This window comes from Podarcis pityusensis, assembly GCF_964106645.2.
Source record: "Podarcis pityusensis genome assembly, chromosome: 9".
Classification (NCBI taxonomy): domain Eukaryota; kingdom Metazoa; phylum Chordata; class Lepidosauria; order Squamata; family Lacertidae; genus Podarcis; species Podarcis pityusensis.
The window spans coordinates 61,608,483-61,635,228 of NC_138034.1; the positions used below are offsets into that span (position 1 = coordinate 61,608,483).

Here is a 26,746-nt window from a genome sequence, read left to right on the forward strand (position 1 = left end):
AGTCTTGCTGGGGAACAAATGTGCCCGCAGCTATAACTTTAGCACAAGCAGAGAACCTTTTCTCTGTCAATGGCTGCGTTTCCCCTGGAACAATCTCCCTGACCTATTGCAATGAGGAAGAAATACAATTCAGTTCATATTTAAAGGCGAGCCTACCTAACGGGCACTTGCCAAAACAATACATGAACTGAAACACAACAATTCACACTTCTCTGCATTTTGCAATGCTCAGTAATGTATATTAAAAATGCACATGCTAGGATAAAGCATATCTAAAAATGCACATTTTAGTGAAAATAAGATGCAAAGAATGTAGAGAAAAATTGCTTTGCAAAATTGTGTATATTAGGCAAAGTTGCATATGCGTTTCTTAGGAGAAATTTGCACTAAAATGCTGGTGAATTTTCAGGTGGACATAAAAAAGAAATCCTGCATTCTTCCCTGCCCACCCCCTTTAGTGCCCAGCTCCATGCATGGGGAAATGTTAAGTGGGCTGGTAGCTGATCTTGTCTGCTCTCCCTTCTCCTGCCCCACAAAGCACAAAGTCCCGGGACAATGATAGGAGGATTGCAAATCTTTGCCATCCACAGAAGGCTAAAATATAACATGCATAACATATTTGCTCATGGATTTCCCCCTCCCCCAGCAGTTATTTAAAAGAAATACGGTTGTATTCAGTGGAGCACTAAGCGAAATGCTCCTTCATTGCAAGGATTTCTCCTATTGCAAAGGAACATTTTCTTCCTTTTTCTGCCCCCCACGCACCTGCTAAGTCTAACATAAATCCCAAACCTGTTTGGAAAAGTGATGAAGTGTAAACGTGGAAAAAGGAGAAACCAAGAGAAACCCAAAATTGATGGGCTCTCCTATCCCTAGAGGTTCCACATGCAAAGTTACATGCTCCATCACTGATTCTGCAACCCAAGGAAAGGTTGTGTTCAGGCTAGCAGGCCTGGACTAGTGGCGTGTGGTGCTGGGGGAGAGTCCCACATGCCATGAAGTCTTGTGAAGAAACCTTCCTGAAGGGAGACTCACGCAGAGCCAACTTGCTTTCACATGATGTCGAGAGCTGTGAGCAGGCCAAGTTTACCTCAAAATCAAAAACTTTTGCCTTTTCCACAGTGGCAGAGAAAACTAAAGAGGGAGTGTCAAACGTGGGAGGAGCTGTAGTGACTGGTGTCACAGCCGTGGCACAAAAGACAGTGGAAGGTGCCGGAAATATCGCCGCTGCCACTGGCTTTGTCAAGAAGGACCAGTTGGCCAAACAGGTTAGTTTATCTACTATAAAGTTGAGAGGGATGGATTTAACGCTGATATTTTTCTGTGGTACTTTTAAGGTAAAGGTAAAGGTACCCCTGCCCGTACGGGCCAGTCGTGTCTGACTCTAGGGTTGTGCACCCATCTCACTTAAGAGGCCGAGGGCCAGCGCTGTCCGGAGACACTTCCGGGTCACGTGGCCAGCGTGACGAAGCTGCACTGGTGAGCCAGCACCAGCGCAGCACACGGAAACGCCGTTTACCTTCCCGCTATAAAGCGGCACCTATTTATCTACTTGCACTTAAGGGTGCTTTCGAACTGCTAGGTGGGCAGGAGCTGGGACCAATAGACGGGAGCTCACCCCGCCGCGGGGATTCGAACCGCCGACCATACGATCGGCAAGTCCTAGGCACTGAGGTTTTACCCACAGCGCCACCCACGTCCCTACAGCGCCACCCGCGTCCTTTTACTTTTACACCTTTTAAGTGCAGAAGTGGGAGAACCTGTGGCCCTCCAGGTGTCATTGGGCTACCGATCCCATAATACTTGACCACTGACAACACTGGCTGGGGTTGATAGGATTTGGAGTCCACAGCCTTGTTTTAAGATTATCTACAACTTAAGCGCAAACCCCGTCCCATTTTTTACTACCTGTTTTTGTTGTTACGTCCAGGTAACTGCTGGACATATGATGGGATGCCATTCTATTATGTGTTGCCCTGCCCCTCACTTCAAAGAACTGTGTTAAGCATTACCTCACCCCACAATATACTCTAAGTCAGCACAATGCGCAGCGCTATGACAGCCAACCACATGTTTGTTTAATATTTCACGCTTTTATATCTCACCCTTAAAGCAGATCAAGGCAACACACACGCCTTCTCTGTCCCTCTGCCCTAGTTTTATCTTCACATTGGTCTCTGTGAGACCAATATAGCGACTGGCTAACCCACACTCGGAGGTGAGTGTCGTTTCTGAGTGTGGATTTAAAACAAAGTGTCCCCAGTCTTAGACCCCATAAGCACTATACATTGGTTGTTGTTGTTGTTGGCATCTGTCTGTCTTGAGAGACAATGGAGTGCGCCTCTGGGGCCAAAGTCAAACTGCTGGGGAATCTCAGAGCCTGCTGTGGCTGCAAAGACCGACAACTCGTGATGGCAGCCTCTCGCATTGTTTTTGCTGAGTTAATAGCACCAAAGTGGCCACCCCAGGGGTGCAAGCCGTGGCAGTGTGTGTGCAGGTCCTGGACTGCCCAGACCACAAGACACTTTTCTCAGCCTTGCTGATGTGGTTCAAAGGAAAGCAGAGCAATACTTTTGACAGCAGCTTGGCAGAGAGAGGCGTACAAGGCGCTTTCCAGCGGTCTTAGCGTCTTTACTCTGGATTTGTGTAGGGTTTACTGCTGGCCGCGTCCTGCCTTAAATAGGGCAGGCCACGCCCCCAGAGCCAGCCAATTGGCTGGCCAGGGTGTGACACGGCCGGGAATCTCCCAATCGCACGGGGCTGGGCTCCAGCCACCACGCGCATGGTGGGGCCGTGAAGCCCACAAACCCACTTCCTCTGTAGGGCGGAAGTGGCTTTCTTCTCCTGAAGATGACCCACGAGGCATTTAAAGCAGGACTGTACCACTGTAAACAACCATGGCTTTTGCCAAACAATCCTAGTTGTTAAGGGTGCTGAAAGTAGTTAGGAGACTCCCTGTTCCTCTCACAGAGCCACAGGGCTCAGACTTCACTGGGAAGAGAGATGGATTGTTAAGCTGCTCTGAGAATGTTAAACTCCATTTTCAGTTTCTTGTCTTCTATAAAAGCCTTGTTGTAAGTAACTTCTCTCCAGAGATATTGTAGTGGCCTTTTTTTTGCAATTCTTCTCCACTTTATTATTATTATTGATAAAGGAAACTGTGTTTTACTGTGCATTTGGTTTAAGCTCTTTTCTAATGCCATTTTCCAACATTTACAATGAACAAGCTACAAACCACTAGGGAACCTGATGGATCGTGGTTAAGAAGAAAGCCTCTCTCTGTATTTTTTATTACTTGTGCATCTTTCACACAAGTAATACTTGTAATTATGTTGGAATCAGGAAGGCTGTTTTTATTCATTCTATCTGCATGGCTCTCAGAAAACATACTCATGTTGGTATAGCAAAGAAATAGGAAGACAACAGTGTGTGTTTGTGAATTGCACCTTTATTTTGGCCTCACTCTTGTGGTCAACCTTCACTGGGGCTCTCCCGTGTAGGATGGGCTTCCCCAATTAAAAGGAAAAGGGAACATTAAAAAAAATTCCCTCTACTTAGAAAACGTGGATTTCTCCCTGACTTTCCAGTATGTCTTCAGCAAAGAAGTTTGCATGACTATTGATCAAAATTAGCCCTTTTGAGGCAGGTTTTGGGACAGCTAAATTAATTGTGCTACTATATCATTTTTGGCTCTTCTGATCTGATCTTATCCTGGCTATTTTGTTGTTGTTGTTTTTGCCTGTGATTTATTGTATTTAGATTCTGCTATTGAGAGCCATTCTGAAGGTTGTTGGGTTTAAGCCAAATCCTTAAACATGCTGACGTGCTAATAAAGAAAATTGGGCTGAAAATTGTGTTTACCTTACAATATGAAGATACTGAACAGCAACATTCCAAACTATTGGCAACTTGGAAATCAGAGTTCTTTTCAACATCTAACAGCTGCATCCCACAAGTAGGTGGGTGGGTTGTTTCTGGATGTTGTTGCTGGAAAGGGTGCAGAACCTTTGCAAAGTTCTGTCATAAAAGTATGGCAAACTACTGAGTTCTCCAGAGATCTTCATCGAGCAAGATATTAACATAAAGTGTGGAATGTGCAAGCAGAAGAAAAAATAAAAAATGCAAAGAATTAGGTTAATACAGTAGTCATGAGGGCACTTTGTAGACACAAACAATGTCTGAGAGACAGAGCTGTAGTCTGGGAAGTTCCCACTCAGGGCTTGCTCCTGTTCTGAAATGGCAAGATGGCTTCAAATCATTATTGTTTCTTATTCCTCCCACCCCCTCGTCAGCAATATGAGAATTGTAATACTGCTCAGCCTTGTGGGGGTGTTTGAATAATTATGTGCTTAGATACAATATATCTGTATATTACCTCCAACATCAATATGTAGACAAGAAAAGTACAAACTGGGGAGTCAGGAAAGGTAGAGAAGGTATGTTGCTTTAGTCCCATCATGGATAAAATCAATCTTAAATGCAACTGATTCCCCCTCGAAACATTGATTCTTTATCGGGGACTTCCGGGGAGGCGCCTCCGGTAATGGCGGAATTCCTCTGACCGGGAGGAATCTGCTCCATGGGAATCTGGGTCTGGCCACCACGGCAAAGGCGGAGACCCATTAAAATCACAGGCGGGAGAAGCCTGTGAACGTGGGATTCGGTGGGCACCTTTTGCGCCTCCCCCACTCGCGGGGAACCCCGGTTTTTGGGGCTCCGGAGCGACATGGGGTGAGCGGCGCTGTGCATCGAATCGTCTGCTTCTTCCACGGAACGAAGCCGCATAGCTGTTGCCGGAGAGCGCTGACCTTTTCCTGTGGACAATTTGACTTTAAAGTAATTACCCGTGAGTAGAACTGAAGTGGAAGAATTGGATTTCTAAATGTTTAATTTGGTACCGTAACGGGGAGGTTCAAAACAGGAAGTCCGCCTCCCCCTTTTGTAAATAGACTGAGGCAATGAAGTTGCAAGCTGGAGTCCTGGAAGGTCTTTTGTAAAAGATCAAATTTCCAATGTTAAAGAACATTAAACCCCCTCTTGGAGGCAGGAGAAGAGAGGGGGAAGTTGCGGATTGAGTATGCCTGCGGGAGAGAGTGAAGAGACTTAAAATACTGCCGCTCTGACCCTGGAAATGGGCTGCTAGTAGGACTGACGTCTTTTGGAATTTTCATTGACAGCGTTTAGAACGTTCATTGACAGCTAGTTAAATAAGAGAAATACATTGTTTCTACTGTCTCCGGCTGCTTTAAAAAGGAGTAAAAGTAACTGAAAATTGAAACTAACTTGAAACTAATTTTGGATTGTTTAAAAGAGGATACTATTGACTATTACAAATAGAAACTGTTTTCCCCTAGTGGAAGCCTTTGAAACCGGTTGCTTTACAAGAGCTGGACTAGGGGAATTTCCAGCTGCAAGTTAAAAACCGTGAGACTCTGGGACTGACCTTGAATCTTTTAAGTGTTATGGTAAATGGAAGAGGAAAAACAGACCAGTCAACTGCTGATAAAACATTAAGGTCTGGGAGGACTTGGTAACAATCCAGGAGAGGTCTATCATTAGGCCCTCCTGTTCTTTCTGTTGCTGTCTTTGTACTAGTATATTTAAAACCAAGAGGAATGTCGACAGAAGAGGCTTTAGTGGCTGCATTATATAAGATAAACGACTCATTGGATCAGCTTCACAGGAAAATGGACACGATAAATGCGAAAGTGGATGTTTCAATTACTAAAATTAACTTAAATACAGAAAGTATAAATAATACCAATACAGAAACCACCCAGAAATTGATACAAGAACCTATTTTGATATGGCAAACTGTGGAGGAAGTCAGGGAAAAAGCTGTTGCTGCTGAAGGCAAAGTAACACAACTGGAGAGAAAGAGAAAGAGAGCCCCAGCCCTACAGAGGCAATTTGATGAACATATGTTGACGCTTGCTATGACTGAACTTAAAGAAAAACAGACGAATTTGAGGATTAGAGTTCACCTTTGGTGGACATGCCCAAGGACACTCTGGGAGATGATTCATAACGAAATGAAAAAGGTATTTAAATATACCCTTTTGAAGAAACCAGAGGCCTTTCTCCTGGGCATGGTCGGCCAATTGGTGTTAAAGAAGGATAGAATTTGTTTCATGTATGCAACAATAGCAGCAAGAATACTCATTGTGAAGTACTGGAAGACACAAGATTTATCCATTCGGGAAGAATGGCAGATGAAGTTGATGGACTATATGGAATTGGCAGAAACGACTGGCAGAAATCCGAGACCAGGGAGAAGAGCTGGTGGAAGAAGACTGGAAAAAGTTTAAGACTTTTTATAGAAATACTGTAAAAATAATGAATGTTAGAAAAATGTTGGAATGAAGTTATATGGCTTTAGTAGAAATGCTATAAGGAATCAAGTATAAATAGATTAATAGTGTATTAAAGGGAAAATAAGGCTAGAATATGTTAAGATAATTATAGGATAGAAAAAAGAGGAAGATGGAAAGGAATTGCTGAAATAATTAATAGAAGTGGAAAACAAAAAGGGAGGTGTGAGGAGGTCGTGGAAATAAGAGAATGAAAGATAAGACATTGAAATTGTTTTGTGTTTGAAATGGTTTGTGTCTTGCTTTGTTAGTTTTATGTTTTTCTTTTTTTCTTTCTTTTTTCTTTTTTTTTGTCTTTCTGTTTTGTTGTGTTTAAACGGTTGAAAATTAATAAATATTATTTTTTTAAAAAGAAACATTGATTCATTATCATTTAAAGCACAACTTATTTAAGGATTATACCAATCTTCCATTAAATACTTGTTCAACCCATGTCGGGATGAATTCATGAGGTGAGTCAACAATGCAAGATAAATGCATCCGCCTCTAACAGCTTTTGCACTCACATGTCACAATAGCTTAATTATTTGGTCGTCTGCTAGATCCCAGTGGACAGTATTTCCATTGTCCAGAGCTCTCAAGGCATAATTTTAAAAGAGATCAGATCAGCTTCTAATATATACACAGAACATCTGCCTTAGGGGGAAGAGGTGAAGGGAGTTGAAAAAGCACGAGAAGGATTTATTACAGAGTTAGAGAAGGATTATTTCCAGACTTTGAGAAGATTTTGATCGTCTCCCACACCCCACTCCAAACAGCTTTAAAAGGGCAGTCCCTGGAAAGGTGATTCAGCTGTGAGACACTTGTCCTGACGTTCAATAGATGGAAGTAGAAGGATTATTATTGCGTGGCGAGTTCCCGCCTCCCCCCAGAAGAAATAAAGACACGACACACTGAATATAAGGTTAAATGGGCGAATTAGGCCACAACTTTATTGATTACTGGAATGAGTGGTATTGGCCTTAGGCATTGGTCCTATCGACTAGCCGGCTCCAGCCCAATTGCGTGAAGGGTTAACCACCAGTCGAGGGAGTCCTGCTGAGGCACATCAAATAGGAGCTCCCTCGGGGTCACCGCTCGGGGGCGTGCCTTAGGCCCACACCTCCATAGGCTTCGGACAGGGCAACGCCCCCCGGAGTCCTTTATTGGACTACCCTTTGTTGCTGGGGGAAGCGATGGTGCTTCCTCCCCCCCTTCACATCCTCTACAGCTCCCAGGATAATTTGGGGGGAACTATATGTTTTGTATGTATGGTGTGGATGTGACCACAGTACAGTAACCCTAAAGAGCTGGGCTGCACATAAACCAAGGCCTGGATAGACACCCTTTCTTTAAGCTGTGTACAGCATGTTATTCAGTAAATTAGCATATATTTTTAGGGCATGTTGTGTGAAGAGCATTCACAGGATTGAATGCATATTTAGCACTTTTTCTTTCCACCTCCTACACAAGCTATGAGACGAGCTTTCTGAGTTGCTGGAGTTCTCTGCGAAGATGGGGGTTGTGCTTAATTTTTCAGGCACGTGACTTGCTCTCTGAGATCGAGTGAGAACTGATGGTGAACTGCAGAGAAAACTCTAAACGAGGGGAGGATGACCTACCCTGGAGTAAAGACCATGAGAGTCGGATCAGGAGAGAGGGCAGCAGGGGAGTCAAAAGAATAGCACCCTCTTGGGAAAACTATTATGTGTTTATTTTTTTAAAAAAAGCAGCACATGCTCCCTAAAACAATTGTCTTTTTTTGCAATTTGATATCTAGTATATTAAGATTGATTTTCCACAGCTATGTTCTGTAGGTTCTCGCTTTGACATTTCCCAGTCTGCTTCCATGGGGAATTGTGTGCTTTGTGTTGCAAGAGGACCTGTCAACACACACCTTGCAGGGTCCACATGTTTGAAGCTTGTAATTTCATTTCAGCGGGGCTCTTTGAGGCTTAAAGTCATTTGGAGATGGCAAGAGCAGCCTGGCAATGATATTCTGGAGTCTCTTCGGAGAGTGTTTTATTTCCTGCACTGAAGAATAGTTGACGTAACTGTGTTGTCCATGGCTGACTTCCAATTTTCCATGTTCAGACCATTAGCAGTTGCTGCGTTGCAATATCTTGTTTGCTATCATCTCTCCCTACTCCTTCAGACTCCAAACATAATTCAGACAAGGACAGGCGAATTGTATTAAGCTGTTTTGGGTTGCCTTAGGCTTTCCAGTTTCTTAAACACTGTGGCAGACATGTCTTTAGGTGTAGGTCTTGGAAATATCTTTTCAAAATGTCTCTGGGTTGTCTCTTTTCTTCCTTCCTCTTTTCTTTGATCTTGGCTACTGTTTTGTTAAATGGTTGGGCTGGATCCATCATAGAAATGCCATTCGCCACGAGAATGGAATTACCAAAACAAGGCAAAGTCAGGAAGTCAATTTTCATAATGTGAGGATGTATAGTGTCATTTTGGAAGTATTTTTATCTTGGCGTCAAATGCCATTAAAATGTGCATCTTATTGTACGATTAGCTAGGCTGCTCAGGAACTGGTGCGTGTGTGTTTAAAATTCATGTAAAAAGTATTATTCATGCCCGATTATAAGCCACCTACTATTAGTAATGTTAAATATATATGGCTAGAGCAGTGACAGGGAACTTGTGCCCCACTTATATATTGTTGGACCACACCTCCCATCATTCCTGGCCATTGATCATGCACCCTGTGGCTGATGGGAAGAGGAGTCCAACAAAATCTGGAGGACCATAGTTAAGTGGCCAAGTGTGTCTTTCTAATAGTCACTCCTGAGGGTCAAGTTACACTTAAGGGGGCATTTTTCAAAGGCTAAGTGTTGCATGTGGGGTAAATTTTGTTGGAATCAAAGCTCCCCTTCCCTATATGATTTGATCCTGATGTGGTTCTGCACACTATGCATTTAATGTAATGTGTAGTTTGACCCTGAGTCAGAGCTGATTCAATGCTGTTACAAAGAAAAGGGAAAAGAAAAATCAAGAATCACCGAATCTTCCTCTTTTTTAGTTTCCAGAGAGAAAAGAAGACACTGATTTATAGGAATCTAAGGTCACTGTCTGTGGAAATGTGCTGTGCTGTGTTTTCCAGTATTTTCCACAATGATTTCACACGAACTTCATGTTCAAATGATGAGGTTTTAATTTTATTTTAAAAGCTATGCTGGCAATTTTCTAACATGGGAAAGATGTTCCTTCCTCGTGAGAAATTTTTGTGCTTCTCTGTGGCACAAAGGTTGGTCGATGAATGAAAATGTCTCAATATAAATTGAAAAAGTGCACAGTATGAGGGCCAAGATTCAAAGAACCAGATACGTGTTTTCACACATCCAAGAGGGATTTGGAGTGGTTCAGATTTGGGGAACCTGTGTCCTTCTGGATGTTGTTTGACTCCAGTTCCCATCCTTCCCAGCCACTGTGGACAGGATGACAGGAACTGGAGTGCAGTACAATCTAGAGAGAGACAGGATCTGCATCCCTGCAGCAAGACAATGATTAGCATCTGGTGCCCCAGATGTTGTGGAATTCCAACACCCACCCTATAACCTGCTTGGAAGTTTTGGGTTGTTTTGGTATATAAATGTGAGATGATGTGAGTTGTACAACCTCTGGAGGACACTGCGTCAACTACCCTTGCTAGACAATTCTGAGGTAGGTGGTCCAGTGGTCTGACAATGGCATAACGCAGCTTTCTGTGTAACTGAGGAATACACCCCACTAGGAGTAGTTGCAGTATAGTGATTAGAGTGTCTGGCTGTGACCAAGGAGATTCGGGTTCTAATCCTCACTTGGTCATGGAACTCACTGAATGATCTTGGACCTGTCACTCTTTCTCAGCCTAAACTTCCTCACAAGGTTGTTGCGAAGATAACAGGAGAAGGGGAAGAACCCATATGTGTCACCTTGAGTTTCCGGGGGGCGGGGCAGGATATAAGTGTTATAAATAAACAAAAGCATCTAGTTTTCCAGCTTGCAGGTGGAGGGCATTAAATAATAGTAGAAGTGATGAAGTAAATGGGACACAGGTGGTGCTGTGGTCTAAATGCTGTGGTCTAAACCACTGAGCTTCTCGGGCTTGCCAATCAGAAGGTTGGCAGTTTGAATCCCCGTGATGGAGTGAGCTCCCGTTGCTCAGTCCCAGCTCCTGCCAACCTAGCAGTTCGAAAGCACGCCAGTGCAAGTAGATAAATAGGTACCGCTATGGTGGGAAGGTAAATGGTTTTCATCACAGTGTTCCGTTGTGCCAGAAGCAATTTAGTCATGCTGGCCACATGACCTGGAAAGCTATCTGTGGACAAACGCCAGCTCCCTCAGCCTGAAAGCGAGATGAGCGCAGCAACCCCATAGTCGTATTTGACTGGACTTAACCATTCAGAGGTCCTTTATCTTTACCTTTACCCTCATGAAGTAAGTTCCTACCTTTAATCTCTAGTGTCTGCATTTAAAAGGATCTCATGGAGATGTTATGGGAAAGACCTTGGTGGTCAGTCTCCATTCGGGGTATGAAGTGAACCAGATAGACTCTGCATAAGGAAGCACTTTCTGTTTCAAAAGTTGCTAGAAACCGCAGGAAGGGAGAGCGCTCTTGCATTCAGGTCCTCCTCAGGGTCAGCACAGTTGATTGGACCAGATGGGCCATTGGCCTGACCCAGCAAAGCTCTTCTTGTATTCTCAAAAAGCACCATGTTTTCTGAAAAATGAGATCTCCCCCGCCATTGGGTTATTAAACCACTAATTTACCAGACGACGCCAGAATGAAACAAGACATCAGTGAATAAATGAAGTCCTACATCCTACGCAGCTGAATGCCGCAAATAGCCAGTATTTTCCCCCTTACAAAATTACACAACAAAAGAGTAACAAAAGGGTTCATTTCAAATGCCCCCTTTGTCCATTCAGGACGTGTTGCTGTGTTCCTGTTGCAGAGGAATGCCCAGAGTTCTGAATGCTGCATTGTACAGTTTATTATCAAGACTTCATTTCATATCTGGTATATTAAGGCATAGCTTCTTGGCCAACGAACTGAGCGCTGGCCCTTCAGTATCTGGGAGGAGAAAGTGTTGCTGCCAGATCAGTGGAAACACTGAGGAAATGGAACCAAAGCATTTCTTAGGTTTTCATTTGGTTCACTATCAGAAAACTGGTTTTAAGAAAAAGGTTGTCAAGTAAAGCAGGAAATGCAACTCGCTTTTCTTCAACCCCACACAAGTTACGGTAATTTCACACAGACACACACACAGAGAGAGAGAGAGAGAGAGAGAGAGAGAGAGAGAGCCTTCTTTTTTATCCAGGCGTCCCACTGAAAGAGATAATAGCAAGGTTGCACAGAGACCAAAACAAATTGATACGCTCTTCCTACTTAGTGACAAACCCAGATAAGTAATTATTGGGTTTTGCATGCTATAAAGGCCACTTCTCTCTCTGAAAAGCCTGCTGAGAGAATGAGAGGCGGGAAGGGGTGAGCACTGAGGAGTAAGGCCAGGACAGCTGCAGCCCATGACTAAGGGCCACGTCTTGTGTGACGTGGGAGAGACAGGCCACGTCTGATCCATACATTTAAAGCACTGTTATATCATTTTGGGCTTCCCCCCAAAGAATCCCCGGAGCTGTTATTTCTTAAGGGTGATGAGAGGCTGCAAATCCCACAGTAGCTTAACAGTCCTTCTTCCCAGGGAACTTAAAAAGAAATATGCATACGTTTTGGATTCCCGCCCCCTACCCTTGTTTTGTTTTTATGCTGGTTTTCAAGTATGTGATATTTATTTACTGCTGTGAGTAGCTTTGAGTAGCTTTTGTTTCTTTTTTGAAAAAGCAACTAATAAATACAGTTGTAACTTGGAAGTCGAACGGAATCTGTTCCAGAAGTCCATTCGACTTCCAAAACATTCGGAAGCCGCGAAAGTTGCGTCGGACGTTTGGGTTCCAAAGAACGTTTGCAAACTGGAACACTCACTTCTGGGTTTGTGGCGTTTAGGAGCCAAAACATTCGACTCGGAAGGAGTTTGGGATCCAAGGTACGACTGTCTGAATAAAAATAAATATTACATGTTTTTAAGCAGATGCTGCATGGTAACTGATCAGGGTTGGCACAGCAGTGGATTTCGTCCAGTGGTAGGGAGCTGGTTTGATTATAATTCAAGTCTGGTTCCACTTCTGGGATTGTTCCCACTTCGCTGCACCAGCAAGCAGCAAATTAGCTAAAGGTCAGCCTTTAAGAATGGTGGTCAACCAGCTCATTCTCTAAGCCAGATTTGTTAAGTATAATAGATTTAATTGAGATATATATGTATTAACGAAAGTTTAAAAGGGAAAATGGCTAAATGTGTATTGCTAACATTGGGGGTTTTACACAGTAGTTTTTTCCAAGGGGCTCTAAGCTCCTAAATGGGTTAGTGATTACCTACCGATTGTTTTCTAGTTACAGGTAGGTAGCTGTGTTGGTCTGCCGTAGTCGAAACAAAATAAAAAAATTCCTTCCAGTTGCCCCTTAGAAACAAACTCAGTTAGTTATTGGTATGAGCTTTCATGTGCATGCACACTTCTTCTGTGTCTGAAGAAGTGTGCATGCACATGAAAGCTCATACCAATAACTAACTTAGCTGGTCTCTAAGGTGCTACTGGAAGGAATTTTTCCCCAATTGTTTTCTGTTACTCTAAACTGTTGTCACCTTAGATCAGGTGACCAAGGTACTGAGCTGCAAATTCGCCATCTTGAAAGGGTGGCGGCAGTTAGTTCTTTGTCTGAATGCCACAAGGAACAGAAGATGTAAATGAAGCTCTCAAGGAAAACAGCTCCGGGGAAATGGATGCTGTTAAAGAGAGAGGAAACTTTGCTTATAGGTCTGTTGAGCCTGTGCTGCACAGCACAAGAAATTGTAAGGATATCTTGGTTGTATCTTTGATGCTTATGTTTTGTTTTGAAGAGTTCTGCCAGTAAAAAAATTGTCCATGTGGGCATGGACAAAGATTTCTTCCAAAAGGAGTCAGTGCTTCCAGTCACTTCGAACAACACAATATTGAAATCTGCAACAATTTTCTCATGCCACTAAATTGCTATCTTCATTTTCTTTCTTGGTTGGCCTCTGTGAGAACAGGATGCTGGTCTAGGTGGGCCACGGGCCTGATCTAGAAGGCTCTTCTTACTTTCTAAAAGAGTTTTGTCCCTGCCTCTAATGTTTGAACTCTGTGGCACAGCCAATGACACTGATTAGCAGCAGGCAACAGCAGCCAATTTCATTTATAAGCCAGCCTGAGACATCCAAACGGTATATATGATCCATATTTTTTTAGGATGAGCTTCAGTTCAAGGCATACTATAGCCAGAGATCCTGCCGGCATCATCAGAACATTGTTATACTACTTCACACTCTTGATGAAGTACCTGTTGAGGAAATGTCACAAATGAATTGTAGGTAATAGGTAATCACAGAGACAGGAGATCCAGCCATTTTGTGGCTCAGTTATGAAATGCTCCTGTCTTTTGCTTCCCTAAATCCATTCTTCTGTCTTTCAGAAATGGCTCTTAAATGCCAAATGTTTTCCCGATTCCTCACTCTGTTCCCCCCCATGTAGGAAGAGATGAGTATGGCAATCAAAAGCAGTAAATCTAGCTTCCCACAAGCCATTATTCAGATGCTTCCTTTCATTGTAGGGTATAAATTGGATTAGTAATAATAGTTTTGGGAAACTTTGTACTTATTCCTCTTGCTTTTATGCAGCAGGAGACCTGAAGCCAAAATCTCTCCTTCTCATACCTACATTTATTATACTTCTCTTTTACACTTATGATCTCCACCAGATACTGTACTTCCTGCAATGCACAGCTGAACATCTGCTGCCCTTATGTGACACCCAGAATCAGCTGCCTGATGTGGCCTCCTTCCTTTGCCCAACAGTAGGATCAGCTCCAGCTAGAACCCTGGTCCTGGGATCCTCTCATCTCTCTGTCTCTCTTAACAGCAATGCCAGAAGTGTGATAATGTAGGTCAGGACTAGGGCACAGATGGAGTGTTTAACACTTTGCCTCTGTGTCATTTCCCTGTTGACTTCCCCCACAAAACTGTTTGTAGGAAATAGCAGTGTTGGAGGTCAACAGCACATGGAAGGAAGAAGCTTTCATTGGGAAAACAGAAAGCAGAAAGGGCCCTACAATCACAACTGTATGTTTCAATCTAGATCCTGTTCACAGAGCACAACCACATCAGCTGGGGCTGATGGGAATGTAGTCCAAACAGCTAGAGGTCATTGTTAGTGAAGACCAGGCTATGGATTAATGTCAAACTGTTCAGTGAAGCCAATGATTGCTTCTCCAAAGGGCATTTCTAAGACAAGAAGGTTTTCAGAAAAATGCAAGCTGCTGTTTTTGTTTTGTTGTTGTTGTTTGTTAAAATACCCTCCAGAATATTGGTGTACATCTCACCATCTTGTAGTTTGAAGACTACAGCAAGGTATTGACTCAGAATACACATTCCATCACTTAAAAATGGAGATCTTTGGGAGAGATCATTATTATTCAGGAAATATGCATATGCACCAGAGGCAGAATTGCAACAGCACGAAGAAGCCCATGTGACAGCTCTTGACCTTTGAGTCCTCTGTTGGATGCCTTTGTAGTACCTGGGAAAGGGAAATTCCACTTGGCTGAAACCCAGCAAGCTGACCTGCGCTGATCCTTTTGCTCGGAATTGACTGGAAAAGTGAAGGTGCTCATATAAGCAATAAAAGAACTCTGAAGGAAAGATGGCAGTGAATATCTTGCTTGAGATTGGCATTCACCTCCCAGAGGGTGGCAGTTTTTGGAGAGTGGGGGAGGACTTGGGCAAGATTGGTTCTCCTCCTTCAGTGAGCCTAGTCTCCTCACTGATAGGGGCAGCTGTTGGTAGTTGCTGCTCCTCCAATGCATTGTCACGTCCACCTTCTGCTGTGCCCAACAGAGCCAGTGAGTGAACAGGGAGCAGCCGATATTACTCCCAGTTTTTACCACTGAAGGTCCCTGCTGTGATGGTTTGGACTTGGAGCCAGAGGAGTCTCGGTCCGCACCGGATCCTCTGCCTCAGGTGGCATCTGAACTGAGTCTGGGGCCTGATTCTGAAGAGCCCGAGTCTGCACAGGTTCCCCTACAACAAGCACCAGCTGGGCTGAGTCAGGGGCCTGAGCCTGCCCTGGCTCCAGATGCGGGGATTACCTCCTTGCCTTCAGCTGGGCCATCACTTACAGTTGCTCCACTACCAGTTGGGTCAGGAGAGGCTGAGGTGGCCTCTGGGTCTAGTAACCCACCGACATCTCCCAAGCTGCAGAGACTGAGGTCTGAGAGAAGGAGAGACCTGAGTACTTGCAGGAGGGGTGCTCACCTACGGGTGAGACAGGGAGGTGAGTCCCCAGGGGGTCAGGACCGGCCGTTACCCCAACAGAGATAAAAGGCTGTCGGACCCCACCCCAGGTTGCGGGAGCAATGTTGCTGTTTGCTAGAACCTGCCTGTGAGCCTGTGCCTGACCTTGCCTGGTTTCCTGCCTCTTGTCCTGCTATGGTCCTGTCGGACTGACTCCTCGCGGAACACTTGGATTCGGGACCGGACCTGGACCACGTTGCTCGGGTTACCCCCGGGCCCAGCACACCTGCCTTCCCACAGCTCCCTAAGTCTCCTCCTCCCCTGGTTCCTTTCCAGGTAATCTGAAGCCCCATCCTCTTGCCTGTCATACCTCTTCAGGTTATGGGAGACCAGTGGAGGAGAGGAGCTGGTCACAGCAGGAGTGGGAAACACCCATGTCTCTTCACCAGCCTGACTCATCTCTGCCTCTTGCCACCTCCTCCCCACACCCTACTCTCCTGCTGCAGATTCTGATTCTGATTCCAGGCGTCTCTTTGCCACAGACTCTCCCTGATCTCTAAGCCCTGTTACCTCTTCAGCTTCTGACACCTTCTCCCAGTCTTCTCTCTCTGACCACTCATTGTTGTCCTACCAATCCCAGGCTCTGAGCCTTCTTCCCTTGGGGTTCCCCAGCTGGTTCCTCCTACCATTCCTCTGCGTCCAACCGGTCCGTAACAAATAGTAGAGAGAAAAGGAAGCCTGTTTCTGTATGTTGTGTTCCAAGCACAATCAGTCACTGGCATTGCTTCGGAATTATGTGTAAAGCCAGCCGTTCCTTCAGTTATATCTCTCTTCCCTCTATGCAAATGTGAGAGAACGCACACAAGTGGAGTCCTGTATCAGCGCCAGCATGCTCTTAAAAGCTGGTATTGCTACATAATTCTAGACAGCTTGTCAGTATTCATTAGCTCAACCGCAAATGTTACTTGTGGGAGGGAGAGTTGTGATTATTATCCTCAGGCTGCTCCTACTGTACTTGTGGTCTGCGTAGCCTAACTTCCTATTTGGTTTTCAGTCATATACCCTCAGCTGATGGAACCCAGTGATCATCTTTCAGATTATGTAATGCCATCAAATAATTATGGTGAACCCAGGAAAATGCCTTCTTGGTCTTGCTGCTGCCCACAGCATGTGTTTTTAAAAAAATCATGGTTGGGTGTGAAGAGCAATAATGTGTGATGGACAGTAGTGTGTAGTGGCTGTGGAAAAGGCAAATTCCTTTGAATTGAAAATAAAAACTTCCAAGTTCATAATGCAGCTATACAAACTGTGCAACCACAGTCAAAATAAAAAAAATCCTTCCAGTAGCACCTTTAAGACCAACTAAGTTAGTTCTTGCTATGAGCTTTCGTGTGCAAGCACACTTCTTCAGATACACTGAAACAGAAGTTGCCAGATCCTTCTATATAGTGAGAAGGTGGGGAGGGGTATTACTCAGAAGGGTGGTGGGAATGGGAGATTGGCAGATAGCTGAGATGAGCCTGCTGACGACTCTTAACGACTGTAATAGGTCTTACAGGAAAAGGCAAGGGGTGAGAAGGTGAGAAATGGCTTAGTCATGTATAATGGGATAAGAATCCAATGTCTTTGTTCAAACCAGGTCTCTCCATGGTTTTAAGTTTGGTAATGAGTTGCAATTCAGTTGGAGTACTGTGTATAGCCCTGGTCACCTCACCTCACAAAATATATTGTAATAATAATAATAATAATAATAATAATAATAATAATTTATTATTTGTACCCCACCCATCTGGCTGGGTTTCCCCAGCCACTCTTGGCGGCTTCCAACAAAGATTAAAAATACATTAAAATGTCACACATTGAAAACTTCCCTGAACAGGGCTGCCTTCAGATGTCTTCTAAATGTCAGGTAGTTGTTTATCTCTTTGACATCTGATGGGAGGTCATTCCAAAGGGCGGGTGCCAGTACCGAGAAGGCCCTCTGCCTGGTTCCCTGTAGCTTTGCTTCTCACAGTGAGGGAACCACCAGAAGGCCCTTGGCGCTGGACCTTAGCATCCAGGCAGAACAATGGGGGTGGAGACGCTCCTTCAGGTATACTAGGTAGAGTTGGGAAGGGTTCTATGATTCTATGAATTGTCTTATTTCCTTTTAAAGCTATCTTAAGTTTATGGTTGTCTCACCACACCTATAATTTAACTATGTGCGGTATGTGCGGAAGTATATTATATTACTTTACTCCAAGAAGCTTAAGGTGATGCACATGGCTCTCTATCTCTCCATATGCAGTAGGCTGGGTTGAGCGGCAGTGACTAGCCCAGAGTAACCCAATGAGCCCCATGGTCAAGTGGGGATTTGAACCCTGGTCTCCCAGGTCCTATTTCAACACTCAAATAGCCAGTGGCTTGAATTAATTAATTTTATGATGAATGATTTTAGAGTGTTGTTTGTGCTGTACTTTTGTACTGTTTTGTTGTTGTTGGCCGCCCTGAGCCCGGCTTCGGCTGGGGAGGGCGGGGTATAAATAAAAATTATTATTATTATTATTATTATTATTATTATTATTATTATTATTATACCAGTACACCCCACTGTCTCTCTATGCCAAGAAGAGGAATGGAATGGTTTTATGATAACATAAAAAAGCCCAGTGGCTCTGGAGCAAGAAGACTGGCGAAGCCAATCATGCGAATCCTTCAAGTTAGTAGCAGATGTAACCTGCACCCTTAAAGCCAATAATAAGGTTTTGCCTGCTTCCGGAGGGTAATCAGCTAAGCGAAATGCTTGTTAGCCTGCATGCTCATCTTCTTGAATACAGTGGTACCTTGGATTAAGAACTTAATTCGTTCTGGAGGTTCGTTCTTAACCTCAGGTACCACTTTAGCTAATGGGGCCTCCCGCTGCCACTGCGCCGCCGGAGCACGATTTCTGTTCTCATCCTGAAGCAAAGTTCTTAACCCAAGGTACTATTTCTGGGTTAGCAGAGTCTGTAACCTGAAGCATCTGTAACCTGAAGCATCTGTAACCCGAGGTTACCACTGTATTCATACTTTACCCTAGTAGTTTACCAATGCTGGGGAGAATCCAAAAAGCTTTCATGTTCTAATCATCACTGCAGGTACTTTCTCCAACCGAGTTGTTATGTACTGAGTTGAATAGGATCCAAACTGTAGCAGTCTGATTGGTCCTAGAACAATAGGATCCAAAAGGCAGCAGTCTGATTGGTCCTAGAACAATAGGATTCAGAATGCAGCAGTCTGATTGGTCCTAGAACAATGCAGCAGTATGATTGGTTGGCAGGAACCACCCAATCCTGCTCCAGATAGAAGTGAATCCACAACCTGATTGGCTTACAGTAGAATTCCAGAATTAGCCAATCATGTGCAGCCCATTGTGTAAATAATGTATATAAAGCAGATACTGTGAGGGGACATTTATTCATTCCTCCTCACCACTATGAGCTGAATAAAGAGCATGAAATCACTTTGCGACTCTGAGTATATTTCACTGGCGACGAGGATGGGATCCCGCTGAGCTGACTGCCACACACAGCACCGCAGCACCGCCAACTGCCGCACCGCTGCCTCGCACCGTGTATCCAGGCTTCAGCTCCGGGGCACAAGGAACTCAGAATGGCAGCCAACAGCAGCTTCTCGCCATTCAACCCAGCATCTGGAGACTGGGAAGCGTACGCCTCCCGTTTCACCTTCCTCCTAGAAGCCAAAGGGGTCACCGACGAAGAAGACGCCAAGAAGAGGGCGATATTCTTCAGCGTCTGCGGAGAGGAGACGTTTGAAATCGCCCGGGCTCTCCTTGCGCCTGAAGACGTCGCTACTGTTCCATACAAAACAATAATGGAACAGCTGAAGGGGCACTTTTCGCCGCAGCCCTCAGTGGTGGCTCGTCGAAATGCCTTCTACGCAAAGCGGCAAGCCCCTGGGGAAACCATAACTGGGTTTGTGACCTCTCTCCGCCAAGCCGCCCGGTTCTGCAACTTCTCAGAGCTGGAGAACATGCTTCGTGACCGCCTCGTCGGTGGCCTGAAGGATGAGAAGCTGCAACGACGCCTCTACGCTAAGAAGGACCTAACGTTCCAGGTCGCTCTGGAGGAGGCCCTGGCAACAGAAGCTGCCGAGAGGTCGACCCAAGAGGCACGGCCGAGCCTGCCATCCCAACCGAGGGTCCACCATGAAGACCTCACCGACGACTCAGGATCCGACAGGGAGGAGGTGCACCGAGTACAGCAGCGCACTCAAGCAGCGCACAGACCACAGCTGCCTCGACGAGAAGGAGGGAACTGCGCAAGCTGCGGGGAGAGTCACGAGAGGAGGACCTGCCGTTTCCGCAACGCAGAGTGCAGGCAGTGCAGAAAATCGGGACACATCGCCCGGGTGTGTCGGGCTCGGCCCACCCGACACCAGGCATCAGATGACCAATCCAAGAGCCCCAGGTCCCGGGGCCCAACGCACCAAGGCAACTCGACGGAGCTCACGGACTTCCAGGTATACCAGTTGCCCCACCCCAACGTAGAGAAAATTTATGTAGAGGTACAGATAGAGGGGGCCCCATGCCGCATGGAGCTTGACACGGGTTCAACTCTATCCATAATCTCGGCAAGGACCTTAAGGAAACTGTGTCCCACTGGGGGTCCCAAACTCAGGCCGGCCCCATTCACCCTCCGGGACTTCCAGAAACGTAAGGTCCCCACAATGGGGGTGGGGACCTTCAGGGTGCAATACCGAGGGCGGACGCGGCAACTGGACTTGCTTGTGGTCAAGGGCCCCTACATTAGCTTACTGGGATTGGCATGGTTTGGACCACTGGGGCTAGCTGTCACCGGGGTGAACCACACTAGCTTACAAGTGGACGTGGACGCCATATGCAAGGAATTTCCAGGGGTTTTCGATGGGAAATTGGGACAGTATACGGGCCCCCCCATTGCGCTACAGCTTGACCCCGCAGTACGACCGGTCAGGCTCAAGGCCCGCCGGGTCCCGTTCGCCTTGAAACCCCGTATAGACGAGGAATTGGACCGACTCGTAGAGCAAGGAGTGCTGGAGCCGGTGCCTAATGCTCCCTGGGAAACCCCAATCGTCACACCCGTCAAGCCTAATGGTTCGGTCCGCATCTGCGCAGACTACAAATGTACCATAAACAAGGCCCTCACGGCCCACGCATACCCAGTGCCAGTGGTCAGCCATGTCCTTGCCACCCTGGCTGGGTCGAAAATTTTTGGCAAGCTGGACTTGGCCCAAGCATATCAACAGCTGCCAGTAGATGAGGCCACAGCAGAGGCACAGACGATTGTGACGCACAGAGGAGCGTTCAGGGTAAAGCGGCTGCAATTCGGTGTCAGCGTGGCACCAGGCATATTCCAGAATATAATGGACTCTCTCCTTAAAGGGATTCCTGGCGTCACCCCCTTCTTCGATGATGTGTTGATTGCCGGCCCCACACCAGAGGAGTTTGAGGACCGCCTCCGCACCGTTCTGCACCGTTTCCAGACGGCGGGTCTCAAGGTGAAGCGGGAAAAATGTCTACTAGGAGTGCCTCAGGTGGACTTTCTGGGATTTATGGTGGACGCAGAAGGGGTCCACCCGACTGGGGACAAGGTACGGGCCATTTGTGATGCCCCAGCGCCCAAGAGCAAGACTGAACTTCAGGCCTTCTTGGGACTATTGAACTTTTACCATTCCTTCCTTCCCCACAAGGCGGCGGTAGCGGAGCCCCTACACAGACTCCTGGACAAGCGGGCCCCTTGGGTGTGGGGCCAGCGCCAGGAGGCCGCATTCCAGGCAGTCAAGGACTTGCTTGTCTCAAACTCGGTCTTGGCACACTTCGACGAGAGGCTGCCGGTGGTGCTAGCATGCGACGCCTCACCCTATGGCATTGGAGCTGTCCTGGGGCACCAACTCCCGGATGGAAGAGAGGTACCGGTGGCGTACTTTTCCCAGACACTCAACACAACCGAGCGGAACTACTCGCAAATCGACAAGGAGGGTCTGGCAATCGTAAAGGGAGTAAAAAAATTCCATGATTTCTTGTACGGGCGGCCCTTCACCGTGGTGACTGACCACAAGCCGTTGCTTGGCTTGTTTGCCCCCGAAAAGCAGACCCCCCCAAGTGCTGTCTCCTCGCGTCCTCAGGTGGTCAATTTTCCTTGCCAGCTACCAGTATGCACTGATTCACCGACCTGGGAAGGCGATGGGCCATGCGGACGCCCTCAGCAGGCTACCACTACCGGAAACAGGCCCTGACCCAGCACCTGCACAAGAGGTTATGAGCCTGGAGCTGCTTCCCGACCGCCCCATTCAGGCACAAGAAGTTGCACACCATTCCAAGAAAGATAGGGTCATCTCCCGGGTCCTGGACTGGGTGTGGAGGGGATGGCCCAGCAGCAGCCCCGGGCCAGAATTCGCCGGCTACACAACCCGCAAACATGAACTGTCGGCCCACAAGGGGTGCCTGTTATGGGGAAGCAGAGTCGTTGTTCCCCAGCCCCTCTGCAAAAGGGTCCTCACAGCCCTACACGAGACACATCCAGGGGTAGTAAGAATGAAGGCCCTTGCCAGGAGTTATGTGTGGTGGCCGGGGATCGATGGAGAGATAGAGGCCTGGGTCAAACACTGCCAGGCCTGCCAAGAATCCCGCCCAGATCCCCCAAGGGCCCCAGTCCAGTCCTGGGAGTCCGCCCGAGCACCATGGTCACGCCTGCATGTGGATTTCGCTGGCCCCTTTCAGGGGAAAACATTCTTCATAGTGGTGGACTCCTACACCAAATGGCTGGAAGTCGCACTGGTACCGTCCACTTCCACGTCCGCAGCCATCCGGGTACTACGCAGGCTGTTTGCAACCCACGGGCTCCCTGACACTCTCGTCTCAGACAACGGGACTGCATTTACGTCAGGAGAATTCCAAACCTTCACAGCGCAGAACGCCATCCGCCACATCCGTTCGGCGCCGTTCCACCCTGCCACCAATGGCCAAGCAGAACGCATGGTGCGGACCACCAAGGACACCCTTCGCCGCATGACGCAAGGGGACTGGGAGTACCGCCTTGCCACATTCCTTCTAGCACAGCACAGCACCCCCAGCTCAACGACTGGCCGGAGCCCCGCTGAACTACTAATGGGTCGGCGCCTTGCAATCAGATTGGACCGCCTTCACCCCGATAGAGCTCAGGATGAGGTAGTGGTGGGGGAAGGCAGGAACCCCCGGACCTTCGAGGCCCAGGACCCAGTGTACGCAAAGAATTTTGGGGCAGGCCCAGCATGGGTACCCGCCACAATCACCAGGGTCACTGGCCCCGTGTCGTACGAGGTGCTAACGGATGGGGGGCAATGCTGGCGCCGCCACTGCGACCAGATACGGCGACGATTCCCGGGAGAAAACCAGGAGGAGGACAGGTCAGAGGAGTCCCAAGGGAACAGCGGGGCAGTGAGGCCCATAGAGCAGGAGGGGCCAGCAGGAGAGGCAGAATCAGTAAATACAGAGAGGACCCGTGAGGCCGAAAGGACACCGGAACCAGAACCACGACTGAGCGAGCCGGTTGCACCAGACCAAACAGCCGCATCACAGCCAGCATCCTTGGAACACGAGCCAGAACCCGGAGCCCGGACCAGGGAACACCCCAGGCCACAACGCACACGTAGGCCGCCGGCATACCTTGAGGACTATGAATGCGACCTCCCGGGCAGGACTGGAACTTAGAGGGGAGGGGTGTTATGTACTGAGTTGAATAGGATCCAAACTGTAGCAGTCTGATTGGTCCTAGAACAATAGGATCCAAAAGGCAGCAGTCTGATTGGTCCTAGAACAATAGGATTCAGAATGCAGCAGTCTGATTGGTCCTAGAACAATGCAGCAGTATGATTGGTTGGCAGGAACCACCCAATCCTGCTCCAGATAGAAGTGAATCCACAACCTGATTGGCTTACAGTAGAATTCCAGAATTAGCCAATCATGTGCAGCCCATTGTGTAAATAATGTATATAAAGCAGATACTGTGAGGGGACATTTATTCATTCCTCCTCACCACTATGAGCTGAATAAAGAGCATGAAATCACTTTGCGACTCTGAGTATATTTCACGAGTGATGCCTTTTCTTTCAACTGGAAGAAATGTTAAACACCATCCTGGTAGACGGACGTTAGTGTATGCATTGTACCTAAGGGAGCTCTTGAGAGAGAAACGCACAATGTCAATAACTGCAGAGCAACCACTTCAACAACAGCAAGAGTCTTTTCTTAGGTGTACTGCAGATTTTCAAACACAGTTTGTGGCTGTTACTCTCTCCTTATATAGCATAATGTTACAGTTCAGCAGGGAATAACGCTCAAAGTGCTTGTTGGCTCCCCTACCTCATGTATATTTGGCCATAATGGCCTTGCTCAGCCTCCGTGGTCAGAGGTAGCAATGTTTCTGAATGCCAGTTGTTAGAAACTGCAGGATGGGAGAGGGCTCTTGTGCGCTTCCCACAGGCATCTGGTTGGCCATTGGGGGCCCAGGATGCAGGATAGATGGGCCACTGGCATTATCCGGCAGGGCTATTCTTATGCGCTTATCACTGCCCTTCTCTTTGTAATGAGTCATGCTAGGTGAAATGGCGATCACTGCAGATGGTGACAGCAGTTACGGAATTAAAAGACGCCTGCTTCTTGGGAGGAAAGCAATGACAAACCTAGACAGCATCTTAAAAAGGAGACATCACCTTGCCAATAAGGGTCCCTATAGTTAAAGCTATGGTTTTCCCAGTAGTGATGTATGGAAGTGAGAGCTGGACCATAAAGAAGGTTGATCGCCAAAGAATTGGTGCTTTGTGGTGCTGGAGGAGACTCTTGAGAGTCCCATGGACTGCAAGAAGATCAAACCTCTCCATTCTTAAGGAAATCAGCCCTGAGTGCTCACTGGAAGGACAGATCCTGAAGCTGAGGCTCCAATACTTTGGCCACCTCATGAGAAGAGAAGACTCCCTGGAAAAGACCCTGATGTTGGGAAAGATGGAGGGCACAAGGAGAAGGGGACGACAGAGGACGAGATAGTTGGACAGTGTTCTCGAAGCTACCAGCATGAGTTTAACCAAACTGCGGAAGGGAGTGGAAGACAGGAGTGCCTGGCGTGCTCTGGTCCATGGGGTCATGAAGAGTCGGACACGACTAAACGACTAAACAACAACAACAACAGGTGAAATGGCATGGGTGGTGGTCAGGAGCCTGACATTTCACACAGATGAAATGCCCAAGAATTACTGCACTAAGTTTCCCGTCGTCATCACTGCTCATTTTTTAAGGCTCCCCTCCGTTTATTATACACTGTCCTTGTTCACACAACACAGCAAGCCAAACTATGGCTTACTATGTGGTGTCCCAGATTGAAGCTACTTTGCTGTTGTGCTAAGTCAAGGTTTGGCACAGTGAACCAGGACTTGTGGTTAAGCTCTCTTCTCATTAACCATGCCAAAACCAAGATTAAAATCATAGAGTTGGAAGGGATCCCAAGGGTCATCTAATCCAAACCCCTGCAGTGCAGGAATCTCAACTTAAGCATCCAAGACAGATAGCCACCCAACCTCTGCTTAAAAACCTCCAAGGAAGGAGAGTCCACCACCTCCCGAGGGAGTCCATTCCATCGTTGAACAGCTATTACTGTCTGAAAGTTCTTCCTGATGTTTAGTCGGAATCTCCTTTCTTGTAGCTTGAAGCCATTGGTTTGGGTCCCACCCTTTGGAGCAGGAGAAAACAAGCTTGCTCCATCCTCCATGTGACAGCCCTTCAGATATCTGAAGTTGGCTATCATATCATCTTTTCCAGGCCAAACATATCCAGCTTCTTCAACCGTTCCTCATAAGGCTTGGTTTCCAGACCCCTGATGATCTTTGTTGCCCTCCTCAGCACACTTTCCAGCTTGTCAATATCCTTCTTAAATTGTGGCACCCAGATTGTCCCAGAACCGCCATGCCACCATCCAAAGGCACCCTGAGAGGGACCTGACCTGGAAGGAAGACTGAGAAATTAATAGCTCCTTTTTGCACCAGGTCTACTTGGGGCTTCCAATTTCCTCCCACCTCTCCTTCCCCTCACCAGCCTGTCTTCAACTGCGTATGGTTGAAATTGCCTGTGTTAAATGCATGCAAGATTGGGGGGGGGCGGGGTTGCTGTGCTCAATCTCCTCTGGTCCTAGAATAGAATGTTGTATGTATGGAGCCCCATAGCGCCAGCCTTATTCACAGCAGTCTGGTAGCAAACCCATCTAGATCCTAGAGGACAGGACTGATCCCTGAAGAAATATAGCCTTAGGCTAGCAACTCAGATAACATTTAAAGACAGCATCTGCAAAGGCAAAGATGGGGATAAAATTGGAACACTGATTTTATCCCTAGAGGTACCAGAAAACAGAGACTGTGAACAGTTCGAGAAGGTGTAAATAGTATTTAAATACTACTACATTTTTTTAAAAAAATCAATTTCTGTGCAATACACATCTCATGTTCTGAATAGCTAATCATGCCAGGCAGCATAAAATGTGGGTGTTTCTAGTGACATTAATAAGCACGTAATCAAGAATACAATCCTCCCTGCCGTAGCCTAATTTAGCTGAGGTTACAGCATTTTCTGTACTGCCCTCCATTAATCATAGGTAAGCACAATTACAGTTCTCTTACCTCATTTTGAGAAGACAAATAATGCACCCAGAGAGCATGAGTGTTTGTCAGTCCTAGCCACCCCTTAGTACATATTTATTAATGTTTCATCTGGAAATTGCATTTGTCTGAGATTATACATGGAGTAAGTCTTGCATGTTAGAAAATACAACTCACTTGCTTATTTGTAAACACTGAAGTCATTACTGTGCCTGCATATATACGTAAACAATGATCTAGTCAGCATAATATGCATAAGCCTCAGAACTCATGTTCCCTCCACCTCCTTCAGCATGGCCACGATGAGGAAACTGGAAGCTTTCGCTTCCATCTTCAACTAATCACAATCACTTGTTACGCCCAAACAAACTGTGGTTAGTCTTAACTGGCTTAGAAAATAACTCAGCA

General features: G+C 46.6%; 1 protein-coding gene and 1 long non-coding RNA gene across 2 annotated transcripts in view; both read left to right on the forward strand.

Moving 5' to 3' along the window:
• Window positions 1-26,746, forward strand: part of SNCA (synuclein alpha) — a 58,507-nt gene that overhangs the window by 23,051 nt on the left and 8,710 nt on the right. Inside the window, exon 4 of the mRNA XM_081021290.1 lies at window positions 1,123-1,268. Within this exon, the coding sequence (XP_080877416.1) occupies window positions 1,123-1,268 (146 nt within the window). The remainder of the gene's footprint in view (window positions 1-1,122; window positions 1,269-26,746) is intronic.
• Window positions 6,765-8,102, forward strand: LOC308485186. The gene is made up of 2 exons (XR_013990459.1): window positions 6,765-7,221; window positions 7,891-8,102. It is a non-coding gene; the product is annotated as an uncharacterized lncRNA (long non-coding RNA).